Source organism: Haliotis rubra, unplaced genomic scaffold (assembly GCF_003918875.1).
Source record: "Haliotis rubra isolate DU_JTF1 unplaced genomic scaffold, ASM391887v1 Scf477, whole genome shotgun sequence".
Taxonomy (NCBI): Eukaryota; Metazoa; Mollusca; class Gastropoda; order Lepetellida; family Haliotidae; genus Haliotis; species Haliotis rubra.
This window is the reverse complement of record NW_025767165.1, coordinates 199,834-220,123: the sequence shown is the minus strand read 5'-3', so window position 1 is coordinate 220,123 and position 20,290 is coordinate 199,834. Positions and strand designations below refer to the sequence as shown.

The 20,290-nt window shown below is 40.2% G+C and overlaps 1 protein-coding gene across 1 annotated transcript; it reads left to right on the top strand.

Moving 5' to 3' along the window:
* The first annotated feature begins 16,940 nt into the window (after positions 1-16,940).
* LOC124290877 (probable G-protein coupled receptor Mth-like 1) lies at positions 16,941-18,089 on the top strand. The gene has a single exon (XM_046727723.1). It carries the CDS (start codon positions 16,941-16,943, stop codon positions 18,087-18,089), a length of 1,149 nt encoding a protein of 382 aa, XP_046583679.1.
* The last annotated feature ends 2,201 nt before the right edge of the window (positions 18,090-20,290 follow it).

Below are 20,290 nucleotides of genomic sequence, written 5' to 3'. Positions count from 1 at the left end.
CACAGATCAGGTCAGTGAGACACTCAGGTGGGTCTCCATGTAGTCATTGATCAGATCAGTCAGATAGTCAGGAGGGGCTCCATGTAGTCACAGCTCAGGTCAGTCAGATAGTCAGGAGGGGCTCTATGTTGTCACAGCTCAGGTCAGTCAGATAGTCAGGAGGGGCTCCATGTAGTCACAGATCAGGTCAGTGAGACACTCAGGTGGGTCTCCATGTAGTCATTGATCAGATCAGTCAGATAGTCAGGTGGGTCTCCATGTAGTCACAGCTCAGGTCAGTCAGATAGTCAGGAGGGTCTCCATGTGATTATTGATCAGGTCAGTCAAACAATGACATGGACTCCACGTAGTCACAGATAAGGTCAGTCAGATAGTAATATGGACTCCATGTAGTCACTGATCAGGTCAGTCAGATAGTGAGACGGGGCTCCAGGTAATCACAGATCAGGTCAGTCAGATAGTGAGATGGGTCTCCATGTAGTCACAGATCAGGTCAGTCAGATAGTCAGGTGGGTCTCCATGTAATCATTGATCAGGTCAGTCAGATAGTCAGGTGGGGCTCCATGTAGTCACAGATCAGGTCAGTCAGATAGTGAGATGGACTCCATGTAGTCACTGATCAGGTCAGTCAGATAGTCAGATGGGCTCCATGTAGTCACAGATCAGGTCAGTCAGATGGACTCCATGTAGTCACAGATCAGGTCAGTCAGATAGTCAGATGGGGCTCCATGTAGTCACTGTTCAGGTCAGTCAGATAGTCAGGTGGGGCTTCACATAATCATTTATCAGATCAGTCAGATAGTCACATAGGTCTCCATGTAGTCACTGATCAGGTCAGTAGGCGAGTCAGGTGGGATCCATGTAATCACTGATCAGGTCAGTCAGATCGTCAGCTGGGGGCGGTTTCTAATCAGATACTGGTTTTGTCACTTTTCTGTGATTTAACCTCAGTATTAGCGGTAACAGCTGAAGTGGTCCTAATCTCTGCACTAGTACCTGTGAATTTCTTCAGAAGTAATCTCTTAACCCTGTCTGTACAGACGAAGCTTACAAAGATATAGAAACCCTGAAGACCGTTCAGGATGATGAACATGTACCAGAGAATACTGACGTCCGCAAATGCTGCACCAAAACTGGTACACCAGGACACACCCATAATGACGAATAACTTGCCATAGATGAATACCTTGGCTTTGTCCTTCTTTGAAGATGTGATGTTTTCGGACAATTTCAGACTCTTCTCTATATTACACAGAGTCATGATGAATGCAATAATGTTAACAAGAAGCATCAGTGCAAGAGGTACACCAAACACCAGGAGAGATGCTCGAGGATTAGCGATCCAACAGATGCCTTGTGCCCCATATCCAATGTAAATATTGGGAATCTCCAAGAAATCCAGAAGAGCCGATGTAGTGACAATAATCAAAGGGATTCCACTGGCACAGAGGCTGAGGAAGCCATGAGTCCTTGCCGTATCCTGGTTCAAGAGTTAAGGCCTTTGCTGGTGAATGTACGAGCCAGTGTTATCGACAAGACTGTCATCCACATAAAGGAGCAAAGCCAGGAGAAGTGCAGAGTGATGGCAAGTGCCTGACACAGTAATCCCGTGGGCAGATGAATGAGGAGCAGAAGAGTCTGAGCAACAAGAAGAGTGGCAGACAAAGACATGGTTAGACGACCGGGTAGATTCCTCAGCTCAGGCAGAAGTGAATACACGACCAGTGTGATCAGTAGACTTACCATGGAAATACCTGACGTCAGATAGGTCAGAATGCCCTGTATGTGATCGTATTTAAAGAAAATCTGTGAGTATCTCTGAGGCCCAAACTGAGTAAAGTTATGACAAGAAAGCACTTCGTCTCCGACTATGAAGAAAGAAGTATTTGTCAGAATCACGCCTGAATACAGGTTTTTAAGATTCCCTCCTTCCTGTGTAAAATCGGTTAAATTATAAACAACCGGATCACACTTTAGAGGAATTCCACAAACAAAAATCTCCTGTAAATCAGGAGGTGCACTTTTTAAGCCAAGTACAAAGGCAACAGTTTCTAATGTGTAATATTTATACGAGTCTGCAGCATAGAATGTCCCATTTAAAGTTTCTAAAGTGACGTTCGTCAAATGAATAAGTGTTCCAAATGAACATAATAGGTCACTTTCAGAATGAAAATTCTGAAATATGATATCCACGATCATAGGATCAGACTTATTGGGCAGCTGTTGGGCAAGTTGTGATAACAAGTGTATGTCCTCTACCAGGGATTCAGCATTTTCAACATGAATCTTAACCATTTGTTTCAAATCTTGATTAGGCCCCTCTTTCACCCTGTGAAGAGATGTATCACCGGGTAGTGCTGAAACATTAAGTATTTCAATATCATCCGTGACCACATGTTCCTGTTCAAGGAAAGACTCCACCAATAATGTATCCATTATGGTGTTGATTTGCACAGGGAGTTCTGTGAGAACATACAAGGTAACAGTGTAATGTAATGTGCCATTCGGGAAGAGTTGGTTCTTCCTGGCAGCATACGCCAAACCACTGGCAACACAGGTGCCATTGACAGCCTCTTTGCCTTCCTGACAACGAATCTGTCGACAAATGTTCTGATAATCATCATACACCTCATTTGACTGACACTCAACATGAGGAGATATGATCTTCCCGGTTTCCTTGTTACTAAAATCTTTAAAATTAAACAATATGCTGAAATCACTAGATTGACTGCCTATTGGACGTTGATAGGTTGTAACTTGGCCAGAACACGATATATCATCATCGACATGTACACGAGCACAGTGTGGGTTCCTGTACTTTGTTGAACTTGTGTTTGAGGACACGATATACCTGTATAATCTGCATAATGATACGGTCTCAGAGTCGTTGTGTATTTGTGTTTGGTGGTTAATGTCCACCTCCATACAGGAACGCCCACCTATTCTTTCAATGTTGATATTACAATATTCCAATAGAAAGTCTTTTATATTTGTAATGTGATGTGATGCTGGTTCACAGGAAAAATATATAGTCCACTGAATTAACTTTTCTTCTGGAACACCATGACATCGTCCACAATAAATATTCTTGAAAACAATATTCACATCATGAATATATGACGCGGGAGTGAAAACTGAATGATTGGTGAAAGAAGTAGCAGACTCGCAAAGTGGATCTTCATTATTCTGTGGACATTTTGCAATTACCCATATCATTTGCTGTTCTGTAACACGAACACAACTTCTATATGTGATATACAATCCCTGGAGTTTGATAAGAGCCATCGATGTTTGGTTCTTGACATCTTTGTAACCCTCAGTATCGAGTCTTCCTTGAGTCAGTATATCAGGTTGGGTCGGTTTTAATGTTTGCAATAGCAAGGTATTGATTAAGGTATCATTGTCAGCAAAGTCGATAAACGTGAAATTGTTTCCCAGACATGTCGAAATGAAATCATAGCAACAGTCGCCAAATATCAAGCATCTAATATCACAGTGACAATCCTGATCAGTGGTTTCTAAGTTGCACAATTCTTTGCAAGAATATTTGTCACAAAATGGCATCTCAACGTTGTGAAACCAAAAGTGCGTTAATGGATCACATGTAAATTTCCGAAATGCATCTTTTGGAGAACACGTTGAACAATGACTGTTTCTCACATTGATACCTTTATCTGTGACAACTGGATAGACATAACTTCTGCACATCAAACTGTCAATACTTGGAAAAGCTGCATCATCCCTATCTGTTGGACACAAACTAAGGTGGGTATCATAATCCGGTTTACATGGTCGTGGTTGTATAATAGCTGGTACTTTACTCTCCACCCTGCACTTTAAGGTCCTAAATACATTTATAAATTCATCATATGTGATACCAGATGGGCTATAGTCACCAGAGCACTTTACTTTAGATAGCCACAAGATAACACTGTCTTTGTCTACACCATTGCATTGGGCACAAAAAATGTTACGAAAAACAATGTCAGGTTGTTGTCCCAAGGATGCTGGAACACTTCCTAGTGGATCAAGTGAAATATTGTGACATTTTGATACAATGTCATTCTCTGCATCGTCTAAGGTTTCCTCAGTGTTCAGCTTTGGACATTTTGAAATCATCCAGTAATGTCGGGTAACTTCGTCATCGTGTATTTTTTCACAACGTTTGTACAAGTACATCAAAACACTCTCCTCAATGGTGCTTGTTCTTCTTGTGATGTTTTGCATGATTTCGCCCATACCACTTGTATTCTGAACACTAAGCAATAACGAAGTTAGATTTTGCTGTAGGCAAAGAGAAAAGAAATCAAAGCAGCAGTCGCCAAAAATAATGCATGCTTCATCGCAATGGCACTTTGCATCAAACCTGGTTGAATTAGTATTGCCTGTACCGTTGTTTGCATCTGCCGCATTCCCATCATTGTCCGAGTGACCATTTGCCAATACTGAAAATATCCATGATTAGTCAGATTTTCATTGTTTCTTCCAGTATCTGGGCTACATTGGGTACATTTGTTTCAGGGTCTGTATGACAGACGAACACAGAGCCTACTTACACAAAGCAATCTTAACTATACCATGATCGGAACTGCCATACTCTTAACATAGACTTACGACGTCTTAGCCCTGCGATCTCTTTGTGCAAGTTGGCACGGGTCAATAAGGAAAGACCATGGTGATAACTTTTGTCTATCTATTGTTACAACGTACCTACCAAGATTGATTGAGAGTGCATCAATTAACACCTCTTTCTATTAATAACTTATATCATTTCAATAATTTTACTCTTCTATTTTTAACAAATATACAAGTGTTAAGCTAAGTTTAACAAAACATATTACACAAAATCACCAGATAACGCAGTGGTTGAATATATTAAATTATTAAGGGTAGAAAAAACAATCTCTTAAACTGTAGCTTTTATCTCAATCGTCATCCTCGTCTGATTCAGCTTCTGAATGATAAATCAGATAATCAGATTAAGTGACTTGATATATTGCCATCTCCCACTTTCCTGGCGTTATCTCTGTTCTTTTGAACATCATGTCTACCTAGACCAAACTATTCTTTCTAGTTATCTCGCAGTTTACCTTGAATAGTCTGTGTACTAATGGATGATGTGGAGGAACGTCTGCTAGATCCAGATCCTTCTGAAAGACTCATCTTCAGCCAACACCTGTCCGTGCATGTCCCTCTCGTGCAAAGTAGTTTGGTGTTTACAGCTGGAGACACACATAAATTTAACATATTTGAATATCAATACAATAGAGGGGTTAAGAAGTAGGTGGTCTGCAAATTCTGGCACTCTTTCCCAAAATAACAATTGTATTCACGGTAAAACAGAAGGAGGCACCTTCATCAACAATTTCCAAGCGATTCCATTTACGGGGAAAATACAAAATAACCTTCCACAGATAATTTCTGAAAACGCATGTTTCGGATTGTTAAGATTGTCAGATCAAATGTCTTTGAAGATGTAGCTGACAAAATGGTCAGACCCATCTAGAATAGATAGGTCACACACATACTTTGTGAATACGACATGCTTAATTAAATTTCACAATCTACAGATTTAGGTCAATTCGAATTTTTATCAATTTTCATAACATACATCTTCCATGATTACACTCACCTAGTGGGTCAGAGTAGCTGTCCTTGCCATCATTCTGGATATCTGATTCATCTGCTGAAGAATCTACAGGAGGCTGCTGAGTGGATGGGATAATTGTCAGCGCAACCACAAAGAGGACACGACAAAGGCAAAACCAATCTGAGAAGAGCGGAAATATATTCTTTGATTGTGAGTAAAGATAACTTCCAGTTTGATACATGTTGTTTCTTGTTACGAACCTGTATTAGAATCAAGGAAGTATGCTGACAAGGAAACGTTGCAATCTGAAAAATTCCACTTACCCAATGTAATTGAAGGGGATTCTTCTGCAGAGAATACTAACTGCTTGATACTTTTATAATGAGCATAAATAAAACACAATCTCAACACTTCGACGAGGATTGTGCATGATGTTATGAGTTGATCCCCAAGTTGAATCTTAAAGCTAACTGGAAAATAGTCTGTAAAATTTAAATATTTTAGTGTGAAGCAAAAACAGAAAGTATGTGATATGATCAACAACTGCATTCAGAAATTAACTGAGTTCACAAATCATCATAAATCATCAGATAGGAACGACAATGCTGGTGAGAAATAGGGCAGCAACAGAAATTCCATGGCAGCAATACACAGTGTTCATATACCAGTGAGATTTACCTCGCTGCAGCAGTTGTCACGCTTCCAAAATAGTCGTAGGCTGAGTATCAAGGGTGAAAAGTGATCATAACGGTTCTTCATGTAACGTGATGTGTAATTTGAGATGAGAGGCAGGAGTTAGCTAACCTCATATATATAATCTGCATTATATACCAGTCTTGCCTCCCAGGAAAAAAATCTCCTCCCGGCTTCGGAGAAAAAAATAATGTTCTTCGTTAAGTAAAGTACAAGCTCTCCTAACTGCAGTTGACAAGAAACAACATTGCACATATCACAATTGCTGTTCTTCTTGTAGCGTGATGTGTAATGCGAGATGAGAGGCAGGAGTTGTACATAATCTACTTTATATGCCACACTTGCCTCCCTGTAACAAAACAACTCGACTTCGAGGGAATAATTTCAAATAAAGAATGTTCTTCGTTAAGTAAAGTACAGATTCTCCTAAGTGCAGTTGAGAAGAAAAACGATACGATGACACGTGTCAACCAAGTCAGTGTGTCTGACCACCCGATATATACGAGAACACAATGTATAAAATCATCATAACAGCTTTTGATCGATTTTGCGAGGGATGGGCCGAATTTTAAATAATGTATATACATGGCTATAGAATTCCAAGCAGGTCTGTCGAACTCAAACAATCTGCGCCAAAATAGCCTTACATTTATATTTCAAATTGTAGACAATCACAGAAAACAGGGATTCACTCGGCTGTTGGAGTCACCCAGTTTAATGGTGCTGATCACCATTGTACTCCGTGCCGAAATGAATTTAGTGTGAAACCAACCAACAACAAAGAATTAGGTTTACAGCAGTTTCATTAAATTACTACGTAAACAAATCAACAACGATTACTGCAAAGTGATTACAAGGACATTACACATAAAAGTGGCAATACATTATCCAATATTCGTAAAATTACAGAGGCAAAAAAATGCAGTAGTGAACGCCATAATGTTATTAATAAAGATACCAAACTAACTGCAACAATGGTTAATCTGTCCCAAAAGGGCATAGACTGGGAATCCAGAGTGAGTGAGTAAGTTTATTTTACGCTTCACTCAGCAATATTCCAGTTATAAGGCGGTGGTCTGTAAATAACCGAGCCTGGGTCAGACAATACAGTGATCAACAGCATGAGCATCGTTCAACGCAATTGGGAACCGATGACATGTGTCAACCAAGTCCCGTTAGACGCCGCTTTCGGTCACTGAAGATCAATTCTAAGCCGGATCTTCACGGGTCTCCCTCATACAAAGTCTATAGATGTTCTGAAATATCCTCGACCACATGTACACGTCTCTAAATGCATCAACATATAGCAGCCGCCATAACGCTGCTTACTTTAGATGGTACAATTTAGATGATATTACGACTGTGTTTTTTTCAAGCGATCACCTTTGAAGGAGCCGGTTATGAATGCCAACTGAATCTTGAGAGAAAGAAACATTGTTTAGCAAGAAATGACATTGCCATACAACAAGCTGAATTCAAATGGAAATGTCTTATTACTGCAGGCCGTAGGCCCATTGTACAGTACTTTCAAGGGGTACAGTGGGTGAGTGGTTTTTGTAACAAGGCAATGTGAACGAAAAAGGCAAATGTTACATAATATGTTCCTGACTGGCTTTGACATAAGAATAAGAAAAGTTTGCTTGGATGGACAATCAGAAACAGAGAGGTGACACGTCTCAACTCTGAGCAAAATCACATCCAAATGAACATGACATTCGTCTTCAGCAGCGTTACGACTACAGTATTTTCATATACTTTCAACTACATTAAATCAAACAGCAGGTCAAACATGCACGCCAACATACATGTAAATAAACGAGTCGCACTCAGCAATATTCAAGCTATATGGCGGCGGTCTGTAAATAAACGAGTCTGGACCGGACAATCAAGTGATCAACAGCACGAGCATCGATCTACAATTGGGAACCGATGACATGTGTCAAACAAGTCAGGAAGCCTGACCACCAGTTCCCGTTAGTCGCCTCTTACGACAAGCATGGTTTACTGAATATAAAATTGTAAACCGGATCTTCTCGTGTCTACAGATTATGGATCTTTGAAACAAGAGTTTAATGGTACAATTGATCCATCGAGCAGTATATCTCTGTTGGGATGGAGTTTCATTTAAAACACATGCCATGATTCTTGGTCAGGTCTGCGTCAGAGTCAATTCAATGGGTGTAGCACACATATGCGTTGACATCTGTAGTCAAGGACCATGCTCATAAGCCGTTAAGCAGACTAAATATTTTCATAATATGATGACACCCAGATTTTGGCAGAATATACGATTAACCGCCGAAAACGATTTCAAAAGTATATAACTCACGTGAGACAAACTGACAGAAACAAAAAGCACTTACTCATCATCGTCCAGATTGCGTTAAACGTCTCTGGTGGTGGAGTGATGGGTAAAGGTGCTCTGCCTTCGGCTCTCACGATCAACTATAGGGATCTGTCCTCCGTTACGTCATGTAAGCGATCAAGGTCTTCATCACGAGATTAGGCGAGAAATGTATTGGTCTATTGAAATGATTCATTACACTGAACAGTTATGTAGTTGTCAGCAAACTAAAACTTAAACATTCAATACACCTATAGTAAAATGTTTTTCAAGCATCTGTTTTAAAGCTTTGTTCTTGTATTTGCTGATGGGTCTGAATAGATTTTTATTTAAGAAAGTGTAAACACCAATTCCCGAGGTTTTAGCTTTATACGAAGTTGATCCAGGTACTTTTAACAGGCGATAGGGCGTTATCGGCACTGCAAACAAATACCCATAAGCTTTTAATGTGCATTTATTTGTCAAGTCTATTCAGACGAGTGAAGAGCAACACATACTCTGAATGCTGCACACATTACCACATTTCCATAATGGTTCAATGTGTACCTTGTTCTGATTGTCACGACCGAGGCTTTCAGTTATTTCACTAATGTACTGATTTCTCAGCAGCAAAACAAAATCTTGGTGGAAGACGTGTGTACCTATCCTGGACATGGCACTTCTCCAGGGCATATTTCAAAACAACTTCTGTTAGTTTTTCATTTTCTTCTGTGATTCGTTTTGAACAGTTCTGTTAACTATTGGGGGCGGTGGGGTAGTCTAGTGGTTAAAGCGTTGGCTCGTCACGCCGAAGACCCGGGTTCGAATCCCCACATGGGTACAATGAGTGAAGCCCATTTCTGGTGTCCCTCGCCGTGATATTGCTGGAATATTTCAAAAGCGGCGTAAAACCAAATTCAGTCAGTCAGTCAGTCTGTTAACTATTGTACATATTAATGATTCTGATGATGTTGAACAAGCTTGCTTTCCGTGATATAATTACCAGTATGGCGTTGGACGGAAATGGTCGGATATTAACTCCCATTGCTGTATGTGTTGTCAGTATTTCCATTGCCGGAACATGTTGACCCAACCAGTTGCACTAATGGGTGCATTGGATCCGATTCTACAAAAAACACCATTCCGCCACGGCCAAAGCAATCAGAGTCAAAGCGAATATTGTTCTACATCTCAACAGTAAAATCATCTTATTGATTAATGAAATGAGTGAAATTATACCAGAGCATACACTTAACCATGTACACGCTTCTAGCGACCATAGTGCCAAGTGGTAGTTCGTGCACTGCTAGCCTTCTTGGAAAGAGGGACATGGTCTGGCGGAGCCGTTTGTCAGGTAAGTGTTAAAGTCAAAACAGGGTATTCGTGAGTGAGTGAGTAAATTACTATTTATAGTCATATCGGCAATGTTTCAGCCATATCATGATTAAAACGATGTCTATTAACTATAAGTAAAGTTCGATTTTCAAAAGGGGCGGTGGGGTAGCCTAGTGGTTAAAGTGTTCGTTCACGCCGAAGACCCGGTTTGAATTCCCTACATAGACACAATGTGCGAAGCCCACAGCTGAATTTCTAACTCAACTGCATTACTAAAATATAAAAGCCAAACCAACTCAAGTAACCTCTCTCCTAAACTTAAATTGTCTACTTACTATATTTGAGTTAAATATCGATTTCAGTGTATTCTGGGAAATGCATATTGCTACTTTTTCTCAAATTTAAGTGAAAACGTTTAACTTAAGTCAAAACTACGACTTAAATTTGTTTCGAGAGATAGGGGCCTGGTGTCCTCCGCTATGATATTGTTGTAATATTGCTAAAAGCGGCCCAAAACTAAACTCATTCACTCACTCGTTTTTAAAATCTGTCACTAAAGGACAGTAAAACAACTGGAATATCACAGTGAAAGAATTAAACTAGCATGTAACTTATATATACCACTATTGAGGACAATACACTACAAAAAACGGGCTATTGATCGCCATCAACTGAAGGTCGATCACCATACCAGGGACCATGGGGACTTACAGTACTTTTGCTTCCTGCATGGACCCTAGTTTTACAGTATCCCTCCAGTCGTTGGCGATTGTACTCCAATTCAGCCAAACATTAAAAGAACATTTAGGGTAGGGTAGGCTGGTGGTTAAAGCGTTCGCTCGTCATGCTGAAGGTCCGGGTTCGATTCGCCACATGGGTATAATGTGTGAAGCCCATTTCTGGTGTCCTCGCCGTGAAATTGCTGGAATATTGCTAAAAGTGGTGTGAAACCCAACTCACTCACTCACGTTCGCACTGACCTTCTATGTGATATACTCGCTATACTCTCTGTAGTACGTATACTCACTATAGTACGTTTTCCATCTCAAGTAATAACTATTTCAAAGTTTCATTCGTGAAGGAGGTTTATAACATTTTTACTCATTTAGTTTTGATTTTAACAGAAATTGAGTTCTTTAATAAATTATAAATTGTTTAGTATATATATATCTATAAACTTTGTATAACTTGTAGAATATATTTGATATCTGAGCTCATTACTTGCTATACCCAAGAGGAATGTTGAAGAACTGTCAAATGATTGTATCATGGTTATGTAAGACCGCGTTATTCAAACTAGTTTTGTTCCTGACACAGGTTTAATCAAACAATATATATTGTTTTAATGTCTGGCTAGATTTGTCAACAATCGTCAACACCTGATGGGATGATAAAAATCCAGCTAAGGTCAATTCGGATCGCAAAGGCTGTGCACAGATCAACCTTCAGTTGATGGCAATCTGTTTGAAAGTCTATATCTATGGCAGGCTTGTTGTTTACTGACGTTTGGTCAGATGTTTTAAAACTGTCCTTATGTGTTACCAGTATAACCAACCAAATTTAAAGCTTTTACAACCCGTGTAGATGCGTGATGAAATTGGTCTTCATGAACTTATGCTTGTCGTAAGATCTATCGGGATCGGGTGGTCAGGCTCGCTGACTTAGTTGACACGTATCCTAATTGCGTAGACCGATGCTCATGCTGTTGATGACTGGATTGTCTGGTCCAGACTCGTTGTTTGCAGACCGCCGCCAAATAGCTGGACCATTGCGGCGTTAAACAACAAACAATCCAAATTGTCTTTGCAGCGAATGGATTCTATGTCTGCACGAGGTGTTTTTGATAATTAGTACTCACTTCAATGAACAATGACATTCATGACAATTATTCATTGCCTATTTGCAGGTGCCCGCTTGTTCAGCTGGGTTCTGTGGATGCTGCTCGGGTGTTTCCACGCCACGAATAATCAGCAGGTACCACTTATCAGAGACAGCGACAATGCGACGTTGCTCGATCCTGTGGGTGAGTAGAGCCTGCTTGCCAAAATGATTTCCGCCCATTTAGCTGATATGACTAAACACACGAAGACAGTGTTGTTCATGTGCATCTGAAGATATCTACCCCTCAGACAATGTGAGTGAAAGAGTTTAATTTTACGCCGCTTTTAATATAATAATAATGTAATATTACAGCCATATCATCGTTCGGGACGCCAGGTGTGGGCTTCAGAAGTTGTACCCATGTAGGGAATTGAACCCAGGCCTTCGGCGTGACGAGCGAACGCTTTAACCACTAGGCTACCCCACCGCCCCTCAGACATTGTGGTCTGAACACCAGTTGCCAACCCTTCTTAACATCAATTCTAGCCCCCAACAGATGTGATGGTATTTGGTCTGTCGGAAGAAGTCGACGGGGTTTTGTTTAAAGCGAGAGGTCTAATTATTTCTAGTCATCTCATTTAGTACATTCTCCGTGAATGAAATTAGATTGAAAAGTACAAAATGGGTAACCTGTTCTAAAAGATACAACACCCAACATCACAGGAGGTGGCAGCCACGGTTGTGTTTCACGATCAAGATACCACAGCGGCTTTCAACTAAAAAACTAGCACAGAGGCATATAACATCACTGCCAAGAATTTAGCAGTATATAAAAAAGGGATGTGACGAGTTCCAGATCACGCTCTCTGTACTAACCCGTATTTAACGAATCTCTTGGAAATAGGTTTAGCCACAAAATGAAACAGATGACACTAATCAAAACTTTGATTAAGGATTTTGGCTCGGGATCCCAAAGTAACGATATTTAGAGTGCCCAAAGTACGCTTTTTGTTGTCAACCGTCTTATTCTGAGGTAAACCTATTCCTTTTTATATAGCGCTAAAACCACGGCAGTGTCAATATAATCCTATATCTTAGTGCATTGCTTTTCAAAACCCTATAGTCATAATGTACCAATTTACAAAAACGGCAACTTATACTTATATTGATAACAAAAGAATACATGTTGGTGTGATGCCTTTTTTGAACCACGTGCGGTTTCCGCTGTGAACATTCCACGGTATATAATACTATTTTGAAGTGTGTAACAGCGATATCTCACAAAATACTAAGTCTGCAGCTTATTCGTAGTCTTTAATCTTCAGGATGTAAAAAATTATGTCATGTAAACAACCACTGTCAATCGAACTGAATTTTAATATGATCTTGCTACACGTAAATACGATCGTGTCTTTCGGTGGTTACCAAGCCATGTTGGACTTTCTGGTAACATATTTGTTGAATCTGTGGCTAAGGCCCTATGACACAACTCCTGATACCATACACTAATTACAAGCCGGTTATTATCCCCTGCCCGAAGTGGGAGGGGGATGTAGGTTTGAGCTCTATACACCCGTCCGTCCTTCCGTCCGTCCGAGAATATGGAACAGATGTTCTCAGAAACCATTATAGATTGGGAAACCAAACTTGGTATGTGTTTTTCACGACATAAATACCTCGAGTTCTAAAACGAAAACCGTGTTACAAGTTTGTACAGAGTTATGGCCCTTGTCGTTCGTTTCTTGACTTAATGCACGGTATCTCCAATAGGGATATATTTCTAAAAAAAGCGTTACAGATAGGGAAACCAAACCTGGTATCTGTTTTCAGGACATGACTGTTGTGATGGTTAATAAACAGGAACCAAATAAGAACAGAACTCTGTGGCGGGGGATATTGATAACCATGTCTCCTTGTTTGATGTTACATCAGAGTTCGAATGCAAAAAAAAGTGGGACACCCAAGTCGGACTGCCACTCTCCGTTCTTCTGCAACTAACGGGTTCGGGTGCACATGTTCGCTGACCTGAGTGACTAATGCCATCGGATCCCAATTGCGTAGATCGATGCTTATGGTGTTGATCACTGGATTTTCTGGCCAGACTTGATTATTTACAGACTGCCTTCATATAGCTTGACTGTTTCTGAGTGCGGCGTTACACAACAAATATATAAAGCCTCCCAAGAAACAACCACCAACAGCATGTGCTTGCGAATGTGCGTCAACATGCCATGGAGATATTCTCACCGTTATTTGTTGACGATACAATGTGAAGGTGGACATTGTTCACCCTCTGATTTATAACTTGGTGAAACCAACTAGTTAATTCAGTCACAGGGGCTTGTAACGCTAAAAACTGCCATCAAGGCATATACTGTCACTGACGGGGTCTTAGTACTATATAAAAGGTCCTTTTTATATAGTACTAAGACCAAATCAGTCATAGGACTTGTAACGCTAAAACTGCCATCAAGGCATATACTGTCACTGACAGGGTCTTAGTACTATATAGAGGTCATTTTGTATAGTACTAAGACCCCGTCAGTGACAGTATATGCCTTGATGGCAGTGTTTAGCGTTACAGGCCCCTGTAAAATTCAGTGTCCCAAAAGAATCCAAGGATTAAATCCCTATATCTGCAAAGTTGTGTCTGACAACGCGTTCGTAACGTTAGACCTATTGTAACCCGATGCTATATCATTGGCTTACGATTAATGTAGTTCTAGGAAAGCTTTGGAGATAGGACAGTGGTATACATATGTATCGAATAAATCATCAAGAGCTCGCATCAGATGGACGAGCAGTTAATAAATCGCCGTTAAAAAGCACATTGAAGAAATCTACCTTTCCCGTGCATCCCTTCGTGAATCAATATTAGTGAAAAGTGTTTTTGAAACAAAACTAAAACACATTTCAGTTCATTTTAGAACAAAGCATTTACCCAAATGGTCATGAATCTAACATCAGAAAATAAATTGTAAATGTTTGTGTGCAATTTGAAACTACTTTGCGGCAAGTCATCAAACACATTTAAGCGAAAGGTGCGTTTAACTATTCTTCTGTTGATGACAGGAGAAATACTGAAAACAGACTACGAAAGAGAAATTACGAAATTGAGTTTTCAAACGTGAGTGTTGATGTTCCACTTTCATTCAACGGATTCCATGATTTTTTTCCAAATATTATTAATAATACGCACCATTTAATGTTAACAAGACTCAAACCAATTACGTATCAACTTGCCCACTCACTCACCTCATCCAAATCAAATGACCACATTGGTTGGTTGTCAGTGCACCCCTTTAGCAAATGGAGATGTATATGTAGAGACTGAGAGTGGCGAGTGTGTGTTGACCATGCCAAATATAACAGAAAACAGGATTGCTCTCAAACATTTGCAGAAAGATATAAAGGTGTTAGCACAATTCACTTCATGACTCAATATGCACAATGGTGAAATGATAATGTGATAAAAATCCTTCGTGTTGTTCATAAATGTCGAAACATTTTGGAAACCATGCATGGGATGATGCGTCCGTGAATTTAGCAATAAAGTATGATACATTTATGGAATGCATGCACTGAAGTGTACCTTTTCTTTTCAGATGTTACCTCGACTTTACCTTGCCACTTTGAGAGTTGCAGTGAACGATGCTGGAAAGAAAACAGGTTTGATACCAAAGGATTTGAGTCGTTTTTGAAAAGTGGTGGATCGGCAGCTGATAACGACACATACAATGGTATACCTGAAGAGTCTTTGAAGGCCCACATATATGTCATTGTGATGAAATGTGTATAATCTATGGGGATTGCTGTTATGATTTTTTCTCTGAATGTCATGGTACTAACTTGTCAACTCTGTTCTCAAATGTGTCAGATTGGAATGATGTTTATACAGTGACAAAAAGTTTAATGAATGATACTTCCTCTTTCGAGGTAAAGATGTTAATCTTTATGTTCGGATCCTGCCAAAAAAGTGAAGGTTTTGATGATGGAAGCACAAGTTACTGGATGATATCTAAATGTCCTCACAGCACTGAGGCAGGTATAGCCGACAAATGCACATCTGAAATAATTACTCCCCTTACTAATTCGCCAGTGACACTGAAACAAAGTCCAGAAGTGATATTTCGTAACGTCTTTTGCGGCATTTGTCATGGGTTTGAAGTAAAGGATTTGCTTCAGTGGACCACCAGTGCAATTTGCATTGACACCGATCCTGGTAGTTATGCAAGATTACTGGATGAACTCAAATCAGGAAATTGCACAATAAACAGTAAACCAACAAAATATACAAAGGTAAGAACATGCCATGAACGTGGCTTTGGCAGCTGCTCACAGATTGAACAGTATGTCAGTCCCAATGTTCTGATGTGCAGGAGCTACCTGAACATGGTAAACAAGACTGGAGTGCGCTACAGAAATCCCCATGACATCTTAGTTCATCAGAAAGACTTGAATGAGGGGGACGTAACTTGCCCTGAAATACAACAACCCCGAATGAATGGAGATATTGCATTTAGTGCACCAGGCGGCCTAGTAATTCTGTTTAATTTTAATAAACAAGGCGTGCAATCTGAAACTAATCAAATGATAATTCCTCGAGCAGACTGTAAGTTAGACGAAGTATTTGACCATTATTTTGACATTTGTAGGAAACTGCTCTGTCAAAGGGGCAATGTTGCTGTCAACGGATCTTGCGTCTTTTATGGAACTAACATTCTGAGTGAAACACGCTATTTTGTTCCATATCATGTAACGCCAGATCACTTTTATCTAAATTTCTCAACCAATTTTGGAAATGACGAAATGACCGGGACAAAGTTAAAGTATTCTGTTATGAATATTACCTTTGCTGAAGATTTTATCACAGATTTACACTTTCTCATCTCTAATATACCTACCTTGCCATTATTTAAAGAAAACAATGCAACAGGTAATATTCTCTATTCGCGTATTGATTTCGTTATTGACATAATGACTCACTCAGATTTAACACTGATGACACTCGTGCATGAAATATCGCAAATATATAAATTGTTTCACAATGAAGGCAGCGCCCACCCTCCAACCATATCAGATGTGTTCTTATCGAATGGGTATATGCAGAACTTCACATGCATTAAGGGGAAAGCTATTACATTACAAAATGCATCCTTGACCACAAACAATGGAACAATGTATGCTCATGACAGCGGCACTATGTACCTGCTGGAGAGGATAGGATTTGTTCTTCAGTACGATTACATGACTGAAATTCTTGCCGAATCCATGATTTGTGGTATCCCTCTAAACTGTGATTTTAGCATTCTAAATCGTTCCGATTTTGAACTAGATAACGCTAAACTAAAAGCTATCAACTCTGACCAAGTCCTTGAAGAAGATTCGTTTTTTATACAAGAAGAAAGGGTATATGCCTGCAACATGTTTAACCATTCTCGACCCAAGAGCCACATTCAAACATTCTTTAAATACGATCACATACAGGGCATTCTGACGTATGTGACTTCAGGTGTTTCCATGGTCAGTCTACTAATCACACTGGTGGTGTATGCACTTCTGCCTGAGCTGAGGAATCTACCCGGTCGTCTAACCATGTCTTTGTCTGCCACCCTTCTGGTTGCCCAGACACTTCTGCTCCTCATTCATCTGCCCACGGGATTACTGTGTCAGGCACTTGCCATCACTCTGCACTTCTCCTGGCTTTGCTCCTTTATGTGGATGACAGTCATGTCTGTGAGTTTGGCTCATACTTTCCAAAACAAAACAAAGCAGGCGCTGGCTCAAAGGGCTAACAAAACATATGCATTATTCAGTCTCCTTGCATTCGGCATCCCAGCACTCATCGTTGGTGTTTCGGTTGTTATTGATCTCCTTGATGTCCCAGGTTTAGATATTGGTTACGGATCATCTGGAGTATGCTGGATCTCCAATCCCTCAGCATCACTCTTGGTATTCGGGCTCCCGGTTGGTCTTAGTATTGCAGCCAACACAATCTCTTTCGTGGTTACATACTACAACATCGACAAGAGTCTGAAACTTTCAAAGAACGTGTCAAGTACTGGGAAAGACAAATCCCGGTTTCTCATCTACAGTAAGCTGTTCATCATTATGGGTCTTACATGGGGATTTAGTTTCATTGCTGGCTTTGCTAATGTAACTTCCCTTTGGTATATCTTCATCATTATGAATGGACTTCAAGGGTTTTACATTTTATGTAGCTTCATCTGCACGGACAGGGTCAAACTGATGCTAAGGAAGAAATTGACAGGCAAGGAATCGCGGCATGACGTCACTTCGACAGTGTACACAACTGCCTCCACTTAATCATAAGACTGGTGACCAAATCGTTTTGTTTCATTAACCAAAATATGTCGAGTTCACAAATGATGGAATGCAGATATACCCCCAAAAATTCGCATGCGTTACTCCATGTCCCAAACTACCGATACAGAAAAAGTGTGTTGATTGTGGATAAATCGGTACATCTCGTTTATGGACGTATTGAGCGTACATGAAAACAGGATTGGGCATTTAGATGCGCTTGGTGCACCCTCCATCGTCAACTGTGGGAATGTGGGGTCACTTTTTGATCTCACAGGGACCAGCCATCTGTATTGGAGCTTGTTCTGTACCGTGTACGCCCCTCACTCATTTACAACAGCAAGGCAACGTTGTCCCATTGACTGCTTAACACATGTGAACACTGCATTAGGCATGTACCAACATGGCGCTCAGCTCTTGAACATTCTTGGGTTGAAGAAGCACGAAGATTTCTTTAATGATCATACCAATGGGATTGAGGTCAGGTGATCTCGATGACCATTCCATGACGTCAGTTCCCGCATTTTGCAGGAATTTTAACCATCTGCAGGTGCAGTTGTGCTCAGCGTAGACGTTCATTACGGTTTCAATCGTTCAATCGGCTTTACGCAACCCCTAAACAGTGCGTTTCTGGTTGACGTTTCGGTCGTAAATCGATTACACAAATGACGTAGCCGAATCTGATTGTCATCGGCATGAGACGTCACACGTGGCCGTCCCGAGGCTTGTTTATCTTGTTTTTGTACTCACCACAAACTCTGCACACGTGTAGGCTTACGTTTTCACAAAAGATCGTGCTGCATATACCCTGCGTGGTTCACCACCGTTGAAATGGGAGAATCCGTCAGGTGAGACATGACCATTATGGTAGTCGCCCACATTAACTACCTTGTACTGTCAAGTTTAATGTCATTTTTTTTTCAAATGTAAAGGTTTTTTGTGTTCAGTATATATGTTACAAGTAAGAACATAACACGTGTATAGTGGGTCGGTTGTGTCTTCATGAGGGTGATGTTCGGAGTTGATTTTGATCATTTGATCAATGAATTTATTACAAAGGTTGATAAAACAGTTTAAGATAAATGAGAACATTTACTATAGAAACAAGAGGAACCGTTGCAGTGTTTTATGGGATTCTTGGGGACAGATTCGGATCTAATGATATTGACAGTTAAATTTCAACTTTGTAAATATTTGAATAGCTTTTCGGTGATTCATTTTGTCATGATGATTTGATGTGTGTAAAATCACTCTCAATGTCTAAAGCCCTGTGGGGCGGTGGGGTAAAAGCCCAGTGGTTAAAGCGTTCTTGACGCCGAAGGGTTCGAGTCCCCAAATGGGTACAATGTGTGAAACCCATTTCTGATGTTCCAGATTATTATTGCAGGAATATAGCTAAAAACGGCGTAAACCCCACCCCTCTAAAGCACTGTTAATATCTTATCTGTCAATAAGTTGATATTGTCATAACTCCTTAAAATCCATTAAAACTCGGTGTCATCTGCTAGATTATTGTGAATGGTGTGACGTTCATTTGTGAATATTGTGACTAGTCGATAGGTGTTGCATGTTTATTTGAGGTACGAATATTAATAACGTTCGTATGTGCAAGATTTTTTTGGCTAGCAAAGGTTATGTGATCTACAGATATTTTCTTGAATGATAATCGATGTGAGTAGAATAACGGTTCATTTCATGATGTTGTATAAACGCTACTTGATGATATAAAATATACTCTTAAAAAACAACAACTATACGTATGAAATGTTTTAAGGAACATATTTGACACAGACCAATTCATGCTGAATCCCAACTTGTGGGGGAATGGCTGCTGACGACAAAACGGTTAAAAAAAGAAACTTTGAAGAAAAAAAGTAACGTTACACTCACGTCTGTAGTGAATCGCTAAAACGCACCCTTTATGAAATGCACGTGCACCTTGAGCTGAAGTTTATAAGTGTAGGCTTTAAAATGCCACATCAATGGTACTCCGCATGCATTGCTTTAAGCCACTATTGACGACAAGAGAATGAAAAGACTGACAGAAACTCAATGACACAACGCCATCGGCTGTTTACAAGGACGGGCATCGCAGCATGAGCTACCAAGCTGTTATCGATGCTCATGGTGGTCACACCTGATACTGACATTTTACTCTGACTAAGTGGCTTTAATAGCCCTCTGTGGTTTTACCAATCACCTTC

Bases quoted from the DNA above. Each gene is read 5' to 3' on its own strand.
- LOC124290877 (XM_046727723.1), top strand. From the start codon at position 16,941: ATGTATGCTCATGACAGCGGCACTATGTACCTGCTGGAGAGGATAGGA.